This window comes from Podarcis melisellensis, assembly GCF_964234715.1.
Source record: "Podarcis melisellensis genome assembly, chromosome: 7".
NCBI classification, from domain to species: domain Eukaryota; kingdom Metazoa; phylum Chordata; class Lepidosauria; order Squamata; family Lacertidae; genus Podarcis; species Podarcis melisellensis.
Genome location: NC_138539.1, coordinates 34,279,392 through 34,298,748, shown reverse-complemented (window position 1 = coordinate 34,298,748; position 19,357 = coordinate 34,279,392). Strand labels below are relative to the sequence as shown.

At 41.6% G+C, this 19,357-nt stretch overlaps 1 protein-coding gene across 2 annotated transcripts; it reads left to right on the top strand.

Annotated features, from left to right (window-relative positions):
* Positions 1-938: 938 nt before the first annotated feature.
* VXN (vexin) lies at positions 939-15,999 on the top strand. 2 transcript variants are annotated; one of them, XM_081917665.1, is made up of 6 exons: positions 939-3,139; positions 6,962-7,017; positions 11,818-11,986; positions 13,241-13,302; positions 13,971-14,056; positions 15,486-15,999. In XM_081917665.1, exons 1-6 carry the CDS (start codon positions 3,076-3,078, stop codon positions 15,673-15,675), a joined length of 627 nt encoding a protein of 208 aa, XP_081773791.1. In that variant the 5' UTR covers positions 939-3,075; the 3' UTR covers positions 15,676-15,999. The 2 variants fall into 2 exon arrangements, with proteins under 2 accessions (XP_081773791.1, XP_081773790.1); XM_081917664.1 differs by having other exon boundaries at positions 13,968-14,056.
* The last annotated feature ends 3,358 nt before the right edge of the window (positions 16,000-19,357 follow it).

Genomic DNA, 19,357 nt, shown 5'->3' with positions numbered 1-19,357 from the left:
CTGTGCTAATGCATGGGAATGTTTCTTTACAGCAATATAATTACCTGGAAATAAAAGACTTCATCACATGTGAAGGGGGTTCCACAGTAGGAGGAGCAACAGGACTGTACTTCTGGCACCACCCCTACAGTTCCAAGCCCCACCCCTTGACATCCACACATAGAATAAATATTTGAATTCAGGAAGCCCATACACATATACTTCCCCTATGCAGGCATAGTGGGGCAAGGGTTAGAGTTAACATGTGAAATATTAAGGTAAAGGTACCCCTGCCCATACGGGCCAGTCTTGCCAGACTCTGGGGTTGTGCGCCCATCTCACTCAAGAGGCCAGGGGCCAGCGCTGTCCGAAGACACTTCCGGGTCACGTGGCCAGCGTGACATCGCTGCTCTGGCGAGCCAGAGCTGCACACGGAAACGCCGTTTACCTTCCCGCTAGAAAGCAGTCCCTATTTATCTACTTGCACCCGACGGTGCTTTCAAACTGCTAGGTTGGCAGGCGCTGGGACCGAGCAGCGGGAGTGCACCCCGCCGCGGGGATTCGAACCGCCGACCTTTCGATCGGCAAGCCCTAGGCGCTGAGGCTTTAACCCACAGCGCCACCCGCTGTGTATGGGCTTCCTGAATTCAAATATTTATTCTATGTGTGGATGTCAAGGGGTGGGGCTTGGAACTGTGAAAGATTACATTCCACCAATGCAATGGGTATCATGACCCCACCAAAAAGTACCAAGAACATAAAGCAAGAATGTGGATAATAATTACCGTATTTTTCGCTCTATAACACGCACCCGACCATAACACGCATGTAGTTTTTAGAGGAGGAAAATCCGTAGGCATGCCACCCGTAGGCATTCCCTCCATAACACGCACAGACATTTCCCCTTACTTTTTAGGAGGAAAAAAGTGAGTGTTATGGTGCAAAAAATACGGTACTTAATGGTGGCCTTCAGTGCAGGAAAAGCTTATAAACACTACAGGGCTGTGGGAGAACAGTTCCCACAACACATTTCAGCAGGTAGGTTACAGCATCCTCTTTCTGAGTTGCATGTTCGTCAACTGTTTCACCAGACATTTTCTTTCCACCTCAAACAAGAGGGGAACTAAAATATTTATCTTCATACATGGAAAGAAAAATGTGGTTTGTATATTTGCAATAAAATATAACTTTTTAAAAGTTTAAAAATATTTAATACATAGAAACCACCATTATATTGTGCCAGATAGAGAAATTCTGCATGGCAAATTTTTAATGGAAGCAGATGTTCTTTTCTAGGGTTATCTTCTTTAAGGAGTATCCAAAAATTAGCAGGTGGGAGAATAGACATTTTGTTTCAGCTTTCTATTTTTGCTTGTGGGTCAATGTGGATCATTTTTCTGACCATTTGTAGAAGTTTGAAATCCCTGCTACCTATCCCCCTCTGCTCAGCTCGGTGCTGAATAGATGGTGCACTGATCTTTTTATTGGTTGGTAATGGATTTGGTTTGATTGCTTGACACAAGAACAATAGAAGGATAAACAATTCCATTTGTGGCCATGAAATTCCCCATCTGTTTAGTGTGTTTGTGCCCGGGACAAACTGGATGGAGACAGATGAACTAGCCAGCCGAGTCTGATGTTAATGACATCAGTCATACAAGCAGAACATGTGGCACAATAAATCAAAAACTAATTGAACTTGGGGCTGATTATATTGATTGCTCCCTGAACATTTTAAATACTCCAGTGTTTTCTAGGACAACAGCTTTTCTCCCCCTTCCCAACAGATTTGGTACCATGGGACAGTTTGGAAACAAGTGGTACAAATCCTGTACTAATGTTGTTCCTGCTTTGTTTGTGAGTCCACAACTCTCATATAAAGCAAGAACTATAGTATTTGGCTCAGGCTCATGAGTTGAATGTTGATGTCCTCCCTTTAAAATTCTATTGTATTGTAGTAGTGGCAGCAGGTTATATTTCCAGGACATCAGGCACCTCAGATTGCTAATACCAGCTACAGTTTCTGACCCAGAATAGCTAGACTAACCCTGTATGTGCATTTCACACACCTATAAACAAAAAAAGTGTTTTTGTGTGTGCTTAGGTGACAACTCAACCACTATTTTAAAAAGACCCTTTCCCAAAAGATTAATATAACATTTACAAGACACTCATCACTGTGGCATTCCCAGAATGAAAATGCTAAACCAGGGCACCTGAAGTCAATTCCTTCTTGGAAACATAAGAATCAAACTGGGGGAGGGAGGGGCAGTGATTTTGGTGGGCCTAACTCCTGTGTAAGTGGGTGTAGCGTTTCACCTGGTGTCCGTTATTGGTTTTGCTTTTTTGTTTTTGCAAGGGCTCAACACCTCAGCAAACCAGGCCACCTATTAAAAGAGCTAAATGTAGATTTGAGTGCTTAAGTCCAAGCATCTATATTTGAAAACGTTGATCTCAGAGCTGAAAGACCTTATCCCACTGCCTTGTGAAACAAGAAACATTTTAAAGTAAAATATGTTCTTATTGTAGCATGTATTGGGTGGTTTTTTTTTAATTGTCCATTTAGAAAATTATTCTGTGTTTATTTTTTAAATGAGTATATGCCTAAAGTGAACAATAAATACTACAAAATAATGCCTGGTTCTGTCACTCCCACAAATCTTGTAAACCATCCTGTGATCTTCGGATGAAGGGTGGTATAGAAAATTAATTAATAATAACAACAACAATAATAAATGTCTTATTTCATAATTCCTCGTCTATACACAAAATGCAAGCATTCCTTCAGGTCGCCACTTACTATTGGCAGAAGGTGCCTGTAACTTGTTTGGTAACAGAGAGAATATTGCTTGCATGGCTGTGGTTTTAAGGAGCAGCAAAATCAAACCCTGGCGTGAGCAGAATTCATACAAAGGCAGACTGGGGTTGAAAATGTTGCAATGAAGAATGTAGAATGAGATGAGATCACAGCATCAGTCTCTCCTTTGTGGACGTGGACAATGATCACAGAGCCAGATGGGATTAGTGAAACCTATTTACCAGAAGTTCAGAGCAGTTGCATGAAGCCGATAGGCAGCCAGGAGGGAGAGGTGAAAAATGCACCAGATTTACAGTTGCAGTGATGAAAATTTAGAAGTCTTCACTGTGATTTCTTCCAAATGTGAGTACCACACAACCAGAGCTATTGCCAGGGGGTTCAGTGTTTATTGAAATGGAATGTTAGGGGGAAACCTTCAAAATGGTAAATTCAGATGTGTGCTCATTGTATTGTACTTGCTGTGTAGTGATCTCTGATTCCCCAACTCCCCCCCCCCTCCGTTTGCCCTTTCCTTGGAGAAAATGAAAGCAGAAGTCTAGATAGGCTAGGCAGTGGAAGTATTTCTACAGAGGCAAACTGTGCAATCGGTGTGCTTAATTCTATGTGGCTTTGTTCCTAGGCATCCAATATTACCATTAAGATGAGAAATCATAAAGTTAGGAGTATTGAAAAATGAAGCCCTGAATAGTTAATATGTAGGCAATGACTCTATATGGCTACGACGTACTGGGTCAAAGGAGATAGCATGTTCAAATTTGTGTTCTGGGACTGATTGTACATTTAACCTTAGCATTTACTTGTCACAAAGAGCAGAAGTCAGACAAAGATCAATATGCATTCAGGCGAACAATAGTTTTTCAACACCTTGTGTCCGAAGGGAGATAGATTTCTCATGGGAAACACTGTACGGAAAAGTGTAGTCTTAATATTTATTTGCAAGCCCCAGTTGCTCTTTTCAGATTTATTATGATGGTGTTTTTATTAAAATGCAAATGAAATTATGATTGGGAGCCCAAGCTTATTATCTTTGGAGTTCTTTCGTACATGCACGCGCATACACACAAATATCTTTATAAAAATGGATTTTCATTGTGTGGTGGTTTCCCCCCCCCCCAATTACCCCCAAATTTGCTTCCAGTTCCACTATCCCTTTGACTGCTAATGGGGTGCAATGTTGATTGTACAACCAAAGCTCTATCTCACAGCTTCACCAAACCACTACACCTGTACCAGGAGAGCTTGGTTTGTTAGTGGAAAACGCATTATGGGGCAGAGGGTCTTTATTTTACCCCATTCATTCCAGAGAACCCACCTTACTTTCTAGGCCTGAGTCAGAAAACTGGATTTTCTATAGGAGCATAATGATTCTCTGGCAGGGTTCCCACTATTTTAACATTACTTTAGCAGGAAGAAATTCAACAGGAAAAGCTCTTCTTGGCCTGAAGATGCAGGAAAAGCTAATCTCAGTTGCATATCTGTCTGTTGCACAATTGCTTAAAGGCAACAGTCTAGGCAAGGCAGGGGGATGAGGGGCAACCCGAGCTTTGACTGAAATAGGAAGGATTTCAAAGTAGTAGTTGTTTTTTAATGGCCAAGTCTGGTTGTTACTTAAGGAAATCATTTGTAGGAGGTCCGGGCAGAAGGTGTATTTGGGAGAGGATATCCTACAAATCTTATTTTGCAAGGATGGGGGGGAGTCCCAGAAACGTTTTCTGCACAAGGCATCAGCCTGATAGGATGATCGCATGAAAGTCAAGGCCCCTGTAGCTGATATGCAAAAGAAATAAATCTCGCTTGGAAATTTGGCATGCAGCACTATAGCAAGGCAACCCCGTTTCACTTTACCTGTCTTAAGGTGTACCTGCTTGTATCTGTATCCTTCTGAAGGACACTATTCACATATGTAGAAGCACTTAAGATGTGTCAGTACCTTTCAGTACATAATTTGATGGACCATTTGTCTGATTCAGTATCAAGCAGCTCCTTATGCCTTTATTTCATGGCAGGCCAAAGTGAATTGTCAGCTTGGCTCCCATCTTCATGAACAACTATTTCTTAAGCAGCCTATTCAAGAAGTATTACCTCTGTTAGAACTTTTCCTCACTTTGCCTTTGGTAAGGCAATTTGCTGCTTTCCTCGCCTGCAGATGTACAGCATTTTGGCTGGGGAGATTACAATGGGCAAGCTAAAAATATGCCAGATGGATATTTATAAAGCACTCCTTGCTACTTAATCTGGAGCATCATTAATGTAATTAAAAACTGCATTCAAAAAAGAATGAATATGCAAATATTTTTTCATTGTCCTCTGCTTTCAATAAGATGCAAGGAAAACTATATAAAGACTGCATATACTTTTACATATGCTTAAAATCTTTCTAACACCTCTGTTTCATTTAAACTTCTGTGACTGATGCATGTGAACCATCACTTGCTCCATATAATATTAGCTGTTGCTTCCATGGCTTTGTGACTGTACGGAGTTGTTTTATTGAATGACTAGCTGATTAAATTAAGAACCACCTTAATGATTGGGAATGGGTACTGTTCTGATTTAAGTCACATCCCCAGAAAACAAGAGATGGGGGTTCTCTTTTTGTGTGTGGCTATTTTCATCCCAGTTAACAGATTGCAACAGATCAGATCAACACAGAAAGAAAATGCAAAGCAAATAAGACTGAAATCAAGAGCACAACAACATTCTACAGAATAAGCAGAACAATTGTGTTCCATGATTAAAAGTTTAACAGCTTTTACTTGGTGCCAAAGTAATGGGATCCCACATATAGATTGTTCTCAAGAAAGGCTTACCTGGTTGCCAGTGTTATGCTTTTTTTAAAAAAGCCCCCCCAAAAAAAGTTCTGAATTTGAATTGGTTTTATCTCCTGTTTTATTTCTATGTACATATTATACATATTATACATAGCCCTCCCCACAAAAACTGACACCAGATCCAGAGGCACACAGAACGCCATCACCAATCAACCACACCAGACCCAAACCCAGACCCTCTCCACAGATAAATTACAGACACCATCCAGTAGCCAAACCATGGTGGCACCTCCGGATGCTGCACCCCCCTGCAATCCCTACACAGATCTGGCTGACACAGGCCACAAAACCACAGCTCGCCCCTATACACGAAGCCAAGCCAGAGCACAACTAAGTGCAGTACAGCCATCTTCTCAGAAAAACTCTTCTCAAAGTTCAAGAGGTCAAGACACAAAGACTTTAGCAACTAATCCACACCTAATGACCCACCTAAGTGGTACTCAGGATATCACTCAAGAAATCACTCAAGATATCCCTCAAGTAATTAAGGAACAAAAGAAGAAAAGGCACACTAGCCTGGGAACTTCCTCTCTGCCCAGAACATTGGAGGCTATACACCACACCCCCTCAACAGTATTTATAGGAACTCAAACACTGAGATCCTGCTCTGTTCCAGTAACAAGAAGCCGAAAGCACCAGCCTGAAGATGACGAGTGAGACCTCGTCGAAACGTCGCCTAGACACCCCAACTTTTACACGGGAAGACACCCGAGGACACCAAAACCTGCATTATACATAGACATATATACACACTCATAAATGTGTTTGTGTGTGTGCTATTTCAACCGAATGTTGTCAACCACTCTGAATTATTTCTTTAATTTGAAAAAACTGAGTTCCAAGCAGATATCTCAAATGCTGGAGGAGGGCAACCCTAACACTCCTGACCCCACAACTTCTCTCAGCAAGGTCACTTTAGTCTATCTTTGATGTCACTCAGGGCCAGCTCCACTGTGAAATTGCCCTGTCATGGAATTATATTAGTGGGCTTCTCCTTCTTTGAGTGAGCCCTGGTGTGCTTATCCGATAACAGCAACGGATGTTGGTAGAAGCAGCACTCCAATTAGTGCCACCAGACAGCTGTGAGCCACCATTTTAACGTCCCACAATGCCCACATATGGTGGTGCTGCAGAGCACTGTGGGAGATTAAAATGGCAATTCCCAGACCCAGTTACCTGGTACTGATCAGAGGGGGGGGGGAATACCCATTGGAGGCAGTGCAGAGAAGCTTCTACCAGGTGGGTCTGAGCTGCTCTCTTGGGATGCTACATTTTGACAAGGAAAGTTAAACAATCTCTTCAGTTCATGCTGATGTTTCCATTGTTTTTGTAGCATGTAGCCCAGTCAGAAGAAAAGCCAAAAGTACTCAATGCATCCTGCCGAAAAAGGTAAGGAAACTGTTGCTTATTAAAGAGGGTATTTATTGTCCACTGAAGCAGAACATAGATCTCTCAAGATCATGGTGTGGAACCGACATATGCACTAGTACAAAAACAAACCACAAAACCCAAAACCCTGACATGGTTCATAAATTGCATGTAGGTTTTAAGCAAATTTCAAATGCAGCCTTTTCTACAACAAAAACAAAATACAAAACCCACTATTGGGAATTACTGGGCAGAAGAGAGTGGACTTAATCCTTCTGTCTGCAAATGATTTGCACCAGCCCATTTTAAACAAGTTTCATCCATCTGGGCTTAATTCTGGTTACAGAGCCCAGCTGCATAATAAACAGTCTAGAAGGGCATGTGCAGAGAAAAATCAGCTGGCCAAGAGAGGTTACATACCCCTACATCCCAGCTTCTGACCTGCTCTCATGTTTATGTCACCTTGGCAAACGTAAGATCTGGGTGGAACAGGCATCTGGCATGATAACACAACCACAAGCACATATCAACCTCAAGCACATCTGAAAATTGCAATCTGATCTGGAAGCCTCACAGCCACCAGTATCTCCTAGATGTAGTTGGAAGCAAGCTGTGTTGATTCACAAGTGGGAAAGAAAGGCACTTGTTTATGAGTTCCTTCCAGGTCTGAGTTTGGGCATCCAAATAAGCTCCTGGAGCAAAAGTAAGTGACCCTGGCTCAAATTAATTGTGCTCCTCTGCCAATAAAATAAACCTGGGAACTGATATCTAATGGCAGTATAAACATATAATAAATAAATTGGACAAACTAAAAATGTGCAATCATACCAATGAATGGCAAATATATATACAACATGAAGGGAGATTTTGAGACCCCACTCCCCGCCCTTACAATGCAAAATATGGAAAATTAATTCCTAAAAAAACTTGCCACTTTACCTGTTCTTAGCAGCCTGAGATGATAGGAATTATTTCACCCTGGTAATCTTAATAGGTGCCCTTGTTTAATCCCAGACAAGGCAAAAATAGCAAGCACCCTTGGATGCCTGCCAGAGTCTTTAACAGCAATAGCACTTTGAGTGTGCCAGGGCAGGGTTAAGTGCTGCTCAGTCATATGACCATCCCTGTGAATTAACCTCAGATGCCTCAACATTAACCATTTCCTGATAGCAATGATGTTTTAAAGACTTTCCGTGTGTCTGGGGGAATCCTACACAACCACTTTCCAGCAAAACATGAGCAAACCAGTTTCTTGTTAATTCTTTTCATTTGCTATTTTAAACGAGGGCCTCCCCAGCTCCCCTTTCTTATGTCACAAGCCCCTTTAAAATCAGCGAGGAGAAACTTATGACAAGGGTGAGTCCTGCTGCCAAGGTGCACACCATCACACTATGTATTAACTGCCTATCTTCTAAACTGAGAACAGTCCTCACCAACCTGGTGCCTCCCTCCAGACTTTTTGGGTCACAACTCCCATCAGCCCCAGCCAGCATTGGCTGGTGAATTCACCAGGATTAGTGAAACTGGGCTGGTGGGAGTCTCCATCAAAACAACTAGAGGGCCCCAGGTTGGTAACGGTTGGGCTAGAACGTCCATACTATCAGAGGCAGGTCTAATGGAACGCAAACAATTTGGTTGCACTGGGCATGCTAGGAGATGTTATATTTATTACAGGCTTCCTCAAACTCAGCCCTCCAGATGTTTTGAGACTACATTTTCCATCATCCCTGACCACTGGTCCTGCTAGCTAGGGATCATGGGAGTTGTAGGCCAAAAACATCTGGAGGGCCGAGTGTGAGGAAGCCTGATTTTTTAGATATTATCCCTCCTACCCCCTGATCAGCAGAGTGCCATCCCTTTGCAGCTTAAAAGGAAGTTTAGATAGGCTAGTTTTGTCCCTTTAGTTTAAGTAATCCAGGATGCTTTAGGGCAGAATTGATTTTCCTAGTATTTTCGCCTTTACTCCCCCTTAAACTAACAATAACACACAAAATGGATTTGTAAAAGGTAAAAAATAACATATACTCAGAATACTTATTGGACAGGAACATATACAACAGCTTTGTTCAGACAGACTTAAAATAGTAATTCAGTTACAAAGAGATATTTAAGTCTAGCTCAAAATGTAGTCTGAGTTTGACGCTCAGATTTTGTAGGTGTCACATTGCTGGCAGAGCAGAAAGAGATGGAAAGAGGGTGTGCCCAGGCAGGTAGGAGGATATATAGCTATGCCCTCCCCTTGTCGGGGCACAGTGGGAGTGTCTCTCACAGAGTTCTCTCTAGCAAGTTTTTAGGAAAACTCTGTGAGCTTCAGCTCCTATGATGCGCCCAGCTAGCAAAACATGAATAGTTGGTTTGACTGCATTTTAATTATCTTACAGAGGGGGGCACTGAATTGGCATTGCACAGCCACTGCTGAAATTTGAGACTCCAAATTCCGCCACTGATGCTAATGAATAATGGAGCAACAACCCAACCAGAGTTAGGCACTTTTAAATGTTGTAGGAGACTTGAGGAGGTTTTTAGTCCTTTCTCCCATTGACACTGATGGAACATTCTATGAGTGATTTTCAAAATAAGTGCTTAGCATTGAATTGGCTCAGTCTTCTAGATTGTTAAGTTATTGTAGTTTTCTATAATGGAGACATTAATTCTTTAAATAAGCAAAATAATAACAGTGAAGCAAGTGAAAGACTTGCATAGGACAAATTAATTTAGTTTTGGCTTCTGGAGCTGAATTGGTTTTAGTTCCAATTTTTTGTGTGTGTGATGCACAGCTTTCCTATTTTCCTTCTCCTTCCTGTTGGTTTTATCAGTATTTTTTCTATTGTTTGTAAAAGCCAGCTCTCCCTCATTGTTTGTAAATTGTAGTTGTTGGCTTATTGAAGAATAACATGAAAATAGCCACTGAAAGTGTTTTGAAAGGCTTTCTGCTGCAGGACTCCACACAGTGCAAGAAGAAAAGCTTGCCTGGCAAATGGAACAAGTAGCTGCTGCTGAAACAAATAATATCTTTTAAAAATCATAAAGCAAATATTTAGGGAGCTGCTTTCTAATGCTTCTTAGTTTGGATGAGACTGCCATTCATCTGAATAATGGCCAAACTCACATTAGCTTTTCTGATACAATTAGAAAAGAAAAGTGACTTCAAGATAATCCCAGAGATTTACCTTGCGTGTTTATAATGACCTAGAGAAGCTTGAAATCCTGTTTAGATCTAAACTGTGCTACCACAGACTTGGCTTCCTGACCTACATAAGTTATCCCAACTTATTACTGCATGGCATTAGGCCCACATATACCCAAGTGATTTGGACATATTCTGTTTTCTAAAAAAGAAAAGAGAATAGTATTGGTAGTAAATGAAACAAACACATATGGAATCATCATCATCAATCTTTATTACAGTCCAGAGACCCAACAAATCATTACAAAGCAATACACAATTCATACAGCCTACCTCCAGGTTAAACAAGCATTTTGTTCAGAATATAGGGATTATTTGTTCTTACAACCACCGATAAAAACTTTGCCACTGCTAATGTTCTAGCATTTGTCCTGTCTTCCAATAGGAACCTGATATAGTGAGCCTCTGATTTTCCTGGGAAAGGTATCAGCAAGGGTAGTATCAGTTCAGCCCTGGCTTGCTCATATTTTGCACAATGCACCAAAATATGTTTTATGGAATCGATGTCTTGAGCACATGAGCAAAGTCTGTCCTGGTAGGGAACTCCTATCAACCTGTAAGATGTTAACTTAAAGACATACCCATATTGTACTCCTACTGCCAGCAGACTACAGACTGTGTGTGATCGAGATCGCAAGTCACTGTGTGTATTATCCCATAACTTTGCTTTAACATCTTTTGGGCGCCTTCATAACCCAGGTAATACAGTTGGGGAGGGTGACAGACCAATAGAGGTGGCTTTTTTAGCCATGGTTTTCTGCCATTTGCTGACAAATTCCCAATAGTGTCTCATTGTTATAAAATAGGAACTATCCTTGCATTACAGGAGGAACATAGTTGTCACCCCTCTGTGGTAGTTTCCTACTTCAGTAACATCAGAACCCATAATAATTGAGTCACTTGGGATGGATCAAACGACATGGTCATTTTCCATAGCAGCATTGTCTGCCTTCAAGTAGACAGAACAATACAGGCATGGGACGTAGCCAAACAATGACGACAACTTATTTCTTGAACCCGCCCATCTGACTGGGTTGCCCCAGTCACTCTGGGCAGCTCCTGTCTCTTCCACGTGATCTGTTGGGTCTGCCACGACTCCAGAGCCCAGCAGTGACCAGGACAAGTTAGAGGCTACAGAGTCAACATTTGACCTGATGATGGTGATCAGGAGACCACTGAAGCCAAAGCAGGCAGGTAGAAGCCTATAAACTGGATCCCACAGTATCAGGACCCATAGAACCAGGCCCAAGACCCTCATGGGTGCCTTATGCTGGACCCAAGTAGTTTTCAAATTATATCGTCAGTCCAATGGTGCAGGAAGCACACTAGACAATATTCTCTTTTTCCTGGTTGGGAAAGAGGGAGAGATTTCTCTGTCTAACCCTTTTATTGCACTCTTGCTAACTTTGAGCCTTTTAGATAACTGTAGAAATATAGAGGAGTAACATAATAGGCTATCAGCTTACTTACAGTTTTCATAATGATAATATAGCAGAACTTTTAATTATTGTTTTATGGGCAAAGAGGACAGCAATGCTTATTCTACACTATAATTACTACAGGTTATGCATAGACTCAGGCACCGAATCTGTACACAGCACATGTAATTAGACGGTTTCACCTCTTCCCTGTAGGTGGTAGCAGTGTCTGACTATCATCTTCAGGGGACAGAGGAGCTGCTGTCACACCAAGGTGATCTCATTCAAGTCTTCTGCAAAGATGAAGAAGGGCAGGGATTCAGTCATGTGCAGAACAGGCAGCAAGGATTCTTCCCTAGTCCCTCCAAATGTTCTGCAAGACACAGTAAGTCTCAGCAATATATTTAGTACTCAGGCTTACTAACTGTCCAGACGTATGGCCTTGCAATAAAAAAAATGAGGCCTTTGGTACTGAAAAGAGTTTTGTTTTTGTTTTTTGGGTTTTTTGCAGCATGAGTCAAACACAAAACATCTTTGATACAGCATTCAACCTTTCCATTTGAAAAAGTCAATGTTAAATAATATTCTATTGGGAGCCACCCAGAGTGGCTGGGAAAACCCAGCCAGATGGGCGGGGTATAAATTATTATTATTAATTATTATTATTATTATTATTATTATTATTATTACATTCATATTTATTATTATATAATGAGCATTGCTGGTAACAATGCTGCAGGATGTATATTAGCCTACAGAAAAAGGATCTGTGTGGATAATCCTGCTGTCCATTTTAATCAGAAAGGAAGACAGTTCCACCGTGAAAGTATTAAGGAAGAATATCAGAGAAATATATGATGCTCAAACATGCCTATAGAAGGCAGAACATCACAGGAAGGAATGGTTGTTCCTTATCTCCACAGAATAGGACATATGTTATTTCAAGTGTCCTTTCCAACTCTACAATTCTATGATCACGCTTTCAAGTTCTGTTGCCAGTGAGGTCACTTATATTTGAAATACTGATTTGGCAAGCGGAGGTCTCATAGCAAGAAGGAGTGTGTGAAAAAGCTACATTTCCCTGTTATTAAATTTCCGCCTCCACTCAGTGCTGCAGTTAGGTAATTTTAGTTTCTGGTCTTTCTGGAGCCCCCCCTTTTAGATTGTTGTGTGTGTTGCTTCATAATGTGGTTGGGGTCCTCCTGTTCCTTCTGCTGAGTAGGTCTCTGGACTTGTGCCTTAATGTCCTTTTCTGATGGCATCACTGCCACAACCAGTCACTCTCATTTCTGAGGACAGTGGTCCCAGGAGTCGGCTGCAGACAGCCTTTATAGGGTCCCACAGCCCTCCCACCTGGCCTGGCTGGATTGGCCAGGATTCAAATAAGGCTATGGCGGGAAAGCCCACCAATCTCCAACGGCTGGACTGGAATTCCTCACGACCAGCCACCTCATCCTAGTGTTCCTTCCAAGGGGGAGGAGCCCAGCATGATGGTTACTTGTGACCAGGTAAGCAGCCATTTTCATTCATCAGCAGCATTTATACCCACATGGACGAATGACCCATTCCACAGTCCACATTCCAGTTCTCTCTACAGTGCATTTTACCCAGCGTTTCCCCTTTCTGTTTTTCATTGCAGCTGGAATTTCTAAACAAAGGTCTTTCTGCTATAGCAGTAGCCTGCCAGGTGCAAAGACTTTGGTAAGTAACAAATACGTAAAATAAAACCAACTACCTCTGTGCAATATCATGTGACTCCTGATGATTGCTACAAGTCCTGTGTTTCAGTCCAAAATTCATGTAACATCCTTAATCTTCTTATAAAAGAGGTCTTTGCACTTACATTAATCACCTCCTCCTTCCAATACAAAAAAGATCAAAAGCAAAGCTTGCAAACACACACAAAAAAACCTGTAATACAAATCTAAAGAAATTATTGGACAACAACACAAGCATTAAATTTTTTTTACATGATGCATACAAATCCAGCAATTATATGAAAGGATAGCAATATTAAGATGATATTGGCATTGGTGTATCAGATATACTCTTTTCTCAGCCTCCCAACACCACACTATCTAGTCTCACTATTTGTTGATTGATTTTTAAAGTTTATATCCTGCCCACTTTATAAAATAATCCAAATTGGCTGACAGTATATCTATGAAAACTGTTATTTTATGGGTGAACAAACAGTCCAAGCTTCAACTATTAGGGTCACCCACTGATGTCTGCCATGCATATATGATGTCAACATTCCCTCTTCTACCAAGTCGCTAGATGTGTGCTAGCTATTATTGTGTTCTGTTTTTATGCATCTTGACATTTTTATTTTATTCTCCCCTCCCCATTTCCCTATAATTTAGCAGCCGCAGGGATCCCCAGTCTCCCATCACAATGCAAGATGGATTGCAGCCACAGAACCAGCCAAGAGGGATAGTGTATTTGCAGACGAGTAAGTTTCTCTCCGTTACCCTCTCCTCTAATTCCACAACTATTACTTGGGCTACCAAACTCCAAGTCTGTAAGAACCAATGACACGCTACTCAGACTGAAGATCACTGACATTCCAAAATGCAACTTTTAAGAAGTTAAACAGTATCTGTAAATAAGTAAAAGGGGAAAGAGTCCAAAGGCTGCTGGAAGAGCATACTTTACATGCACAAGATCCCAAACATAATCCACAACATCCCATACATGCTTACCTAGAAGGAAGTCCCATTGAATGCAATGGGATTTACTGCTGAGAAGGCACATATAGGATTGCACTGTTATTTTCTATTTTCATTGTAAGTTTTTTATTCTGGTCCAGGATTAATTAATCTGCTGTGCTGTATTTAATGCTCAAATGCTATCATATGATCTTCTTCTGCTTTGATGTTTCATATGTCTTTAAATTTAAGTGATCATTGCCTTGCAAGGACAACGGGTCCTGAAAGGCAGGGTGGAAAAGCATTAAATAAACAGCAGGCGTCCAAAGATTTTGCCTGAAATATCAGGGTTTTCTGTACTACAAACTTTTTTTAAGGCAGTTTAATTGTCATGGCTTCTCCAAGGAACATTGGGAACTATAGTTTGGTGAAGGAATGTTGGGAACTATAGTTTGGTGAAGGTGCAGAGAATTCCATTAGAGCAACTTTCCCCAACCTGGTGTCCTCTAGGTATCTTGGACTATAGCTCCCATTGGCCCCATTTGGCATGGCTGGGGCTGATAGAAGCTGTTGCCCAAAACTTCTGAACAAGAGATGATGCTTAGGAGGCTGCTCTCATGGATACAGTTAGAATTGCAAATATATATATATATATATATATATATATATATATATATGCAGGTTTTGGTGTCCTCGGGTGTCTTCCCGTGTAAAAGTTGGGGTGTCTAGGCGACGTTTCGACGAGGTCTCACTCGTCATCTTCAGGCTGGTGCTTTCGGCTTCTTGTTACTGGAACAGAGCAGGATCTCAGTGTTTGAGTTCCTATAAATACTCAACAGTATTTATAGGAACTCAAACACTGAGATCCTGCTCTGTTCCAGTAACAAGAAGCCGAAAGCACCAGCCTGAAGATGACGAGTGAGACCTCGTCGAAACGTCGCCTAGACACCCCAACTTTTACACGGGAAGACACCCGAGGACACCAAAACCTGCATTCCTGTACCCGTGAAAATCTACGAAAGCATATATATATATATATATATATATATATATATATATATATATATATATATATATATGATTTTTAACAAATAGTATTTTAACAATAGAAGACAAAAATGGTGGTGGGGGGGGAATTTTAGTAAACCGTTTGACAAAACGGTGAACACCAAATAAATATTTTGAAGGAACTTAATCTTGAAATGTTGAATCTGTTCCCACTTTCAACTATAGGCACAGAAGGTCCTTGCAGAAAAATACTGAAGATGACATAAGCCCAACTCAAGGAACGGAGGAGGCCTCTTTACCTCTAACAGGCAGCATTTTGCATGGAACACCAAGCCTCCTGCGGAAAATATGGATGAAACATAAAAAGAAGTCGGAATATTTGGGGGCCACAAACAGTGCCTTTGAGGCAGACTGACAACCCTCAGCCTTGCTTGTGCAAGCAGAGGGTTCTTCAACAAAATACAGAACACTGTCACATTTACCTGATAACGGATGTAGTGTGGCACACACTTATCCCAAAAAACAAAACAAAACTTCTACAGAATCCACGGGGGGTGGGGTGGGCGAGTTTAAAGACTGCATCGTATGCAAACAATTCAGCTCATATATTTTGCACATGCTTCTTGTTAACAGATTCAACTGTGATCATTGCATCAATCCAGCACTTCTTATTCTATCCTGGTTCATCTGGATTTGTTGGAAAAGGCCAAGAGAAATTACTGTATCCTCAACAGACCTCACATCAACGACACAGTGCCATTTAAAGTACAGTCCTGCAATTTATCGTGCAATGCTACTTCGGCAAATGATTTCTTTAAATCAGTGATATGCAGGCTTTCAGGTTCAGAATCAACTTGTTTGCTTAGGAACCTCTGAGCATGACAGAGGATTCGCAGAAGAATTCTACTGCAATCATTCAGTTCACCTAAATGAACTGTTCACCTCCTGTTGCACCACATCAACAGAGAGTGCCCCCTTGCACAGAGATGAGGGAATCTGTGGCGCTCCAGAGATTCCTGGACTCCAACCTCCATCAGTCCCAGGCAGCATGGCCAATGGTCAGGGATGATGGGGGTTGTAGTCCAGCCCACCATATCATATGCTCAACACTCAAGGTGGTGGTCAACCTGCCTTTCCTGTTTTCTATTACTGATATTCTCATCAATGCCTGCTCCACTCTTTCTCTCACACATGCAAACATTAAACTTCCAAAGAACTCTTGGGTTCTTTGGTTTGAAACTGTTGCTCTAAGCTATGCCCAGTTACCAGAACTGGCCTTTGCTGCCTGGGGCAACGTACAAGATGGTGTTCCTCCTCCCCATTCGACATACAGAAGCCATGGAGCTGGCAGTATAATCTGACATTGACACTGATGCCAGAAAAGCATCTTCCGCCACACATGAGGCCAGCAGGCTAACTTAGGGATGTCAAGATAAGCTATGTGGGGAAGGGTCATAGCTTTGCATGCAGAAGGTACTGGGTTCAATCATTGGCAAATCCAAGTAGGGCTGGGAATGTCCACTGTCTGAAACCCTGGAGAGCCAGTGTCAGCGAAGGTAGACTGAGCTAGAAGGACCAGTGGTCTGATTCAGTAAAAGGCAGCTACCTAGGTGGCACACATTCTGCCTTCCAGCACCTTGCTGGTGTTTGCTTACAGCTCTGCCTGATGTTTGCTTGCTGCCAACTCAAGCAAAAGCTGCAACACATCAGTAGCAATGGGAGCATGCAGCATGAGAGCAGAGCAACACATGTGGAAAATCTGCTGGAAGATGTGAGGTGGCCACCTCTATGCCTGTTTGGCTCAGTCAAGGACCTTTCCTAATCCTGCTATTTGTGATACACTGGAAGAAGGCAACTAGGTAGGACAAACAGCCCAGGTTGAAAGATTTATCACAAGGTACCACTTGCTCCTGAAGATGAGAATGATCAGAATGACTGTACCCTGGTTTCTCTTCAAATCGTATAAATCTTTCAACTTTTACTAAAGATCAGAATAACTTTCACTGTCCCCTAGCATTTGCCACCTGAGGCACCTGACTCATGGTAGGACCAGCCTCAGCAGCTGATTTTTTCTCAGATTTTTTTAAAAAAACACACATTAAAGAATTCACCACTCTGTGCAGCCATGTATCATCACATCCAAAACATTATGTTGCCAGAAATCGTAATAACTAAATTCATTGAATAACAGTGCATCAGTGGCTAGTTAGCAGGAAAGTCTTGCATGTGGAAAAGCCCCCACTTTAGCTTTTGGTTATATGTGAAATAATAGCTTTAAACAGTATTGAGATGGGGAATGTGCGTTATTATATATTCTGTCCACAATTGTTGTATATTAAAACATGTTTTCTTCTAATTTATTTAATTTATAAGCCAGAGATATCTAATGTCAGATTTCAAAAAACAAAGTTGTAGTTTAATTTTATATTCCCTAACACTAATGAAGCTTTTTCTTACATGTAGCAAGTGCTTGTTTTATTGTTCCAAATAAATGATGTCCTCTTCAGGCACACAGTTCCATGGGGCCCAGGGGTAGGGAAGAGAGAGCTGCTCTATATGAATTTACAAGGAGTACCTTCATGATGATATCACTTCTGCCATCCTGCTTTTCAGACAAATGCAAGAAGAGTAGAGAAAACTGCAATCGCTCAGTGCTTTACTTTATTACCTTTTTCTTTTTTAAAAACAAGCACAGTTCCTCAACATGTTTGACTAACAACTTTTCCGCAAGAGTATTTCAAAACTAAAAAAGAATTATATGACAAACTATGGTCAGCACAATTTGCCTTGGCTAAGGGCTGTTAGCACATTATGGCTGCAACCCTATACAGTGGTACCTCGGGTTAAGTACTTACTGTAATTCGTTCTGGAGGTCCGTTCTTAACCTGAAACTGTTCTTAACCTGAAGCACCACTTTAGCTAATGGGGCTTCCTGCTGCCGCCGCACCGCCAGAACACGATTTCTGTTCTCATCCTGAAGCAAAGTTCTTAACCTGAAGCACAATTTCTGGGTTAGCGGAGCCTGTAACCTGAAGTGTATGTAACCTGAGGTACCACTGTATACACTTTCGTGGAAACAAGCACTACTGAATACAGTGGGACTGACTTCTGAGTCCATAATGCACGAGACTGCACTGCACAGGGTACTAACAGTGCAATCATATATATGTCTACATATAGCCTACTCCCCCCTCCCCAACTCATAACACTATGAATACCCTTTCCAGGAGTCTTTGATGGCGCAGCCGGCCTGAACAGCTGGTAATCTGAGTCGAACAGATGCTGTATCACAGGTTAGATGACTGCCCTTCTTTTGTCCTCGTTGCAGCCTTCAGAAAAAAGGCCAAAACTAATGCAATTATACGCTCCATGTTTGCTTGTTTTTGTTTTTGTTTAAAACAGCTGTGGCCCAGTTGGCACACTTCTCACCAAAACTACTCGGTGAACATTTTAAATCCATGTTACAGGTTAGGACAAAAATTACTCTGGTTGGTTCGCAACCCAGATTTTACAGTGTTCCGATATACAAGTTCACTCAGGGAGAAATAAGTTCCATTAGGTTTATAAGTGCTTTTTCCCCCCCAAAAAATATATGTTTAGGGGTACTCTCATTTTCCTACTCATATTGAAATACTGCCCCTCAATGCGGACCAACTTAGATTCACAAAATGTTTAGGGGTATGCGTACTCCCAGAAAAAAGCACTGGGTTTAGTGGATCTTACACCAAGGAAATGGGTATAGGATCACAGCCTCTGTTATCCGAGTTTAAGGCATGCTGTTTGCCCAATACATATTTATTTCCAAGGTGGAAACTAATCCCATGAAAAGCACATGATAGTACTAGGAGGCCCCTGGCAGCCTAAACATGCCATGTACAGAAGGGCAGACTTGACTGAGCTTCAGTTGCATCGCTTGCTCTGAACCCATTGTAACTCATCTCTTAGACCAGGTAATCTTCTCTACGTAATCAAGGAACCTCAACAGGATTTACTGGGATGGGGAACTTATGGCCTTCCAGACACTGATGTTTAGAGCGAATTATAAGCAAGTGAATATATATGCTAGTGTGTGTCTGTGTGTGTGTGTGTGTGTGTGT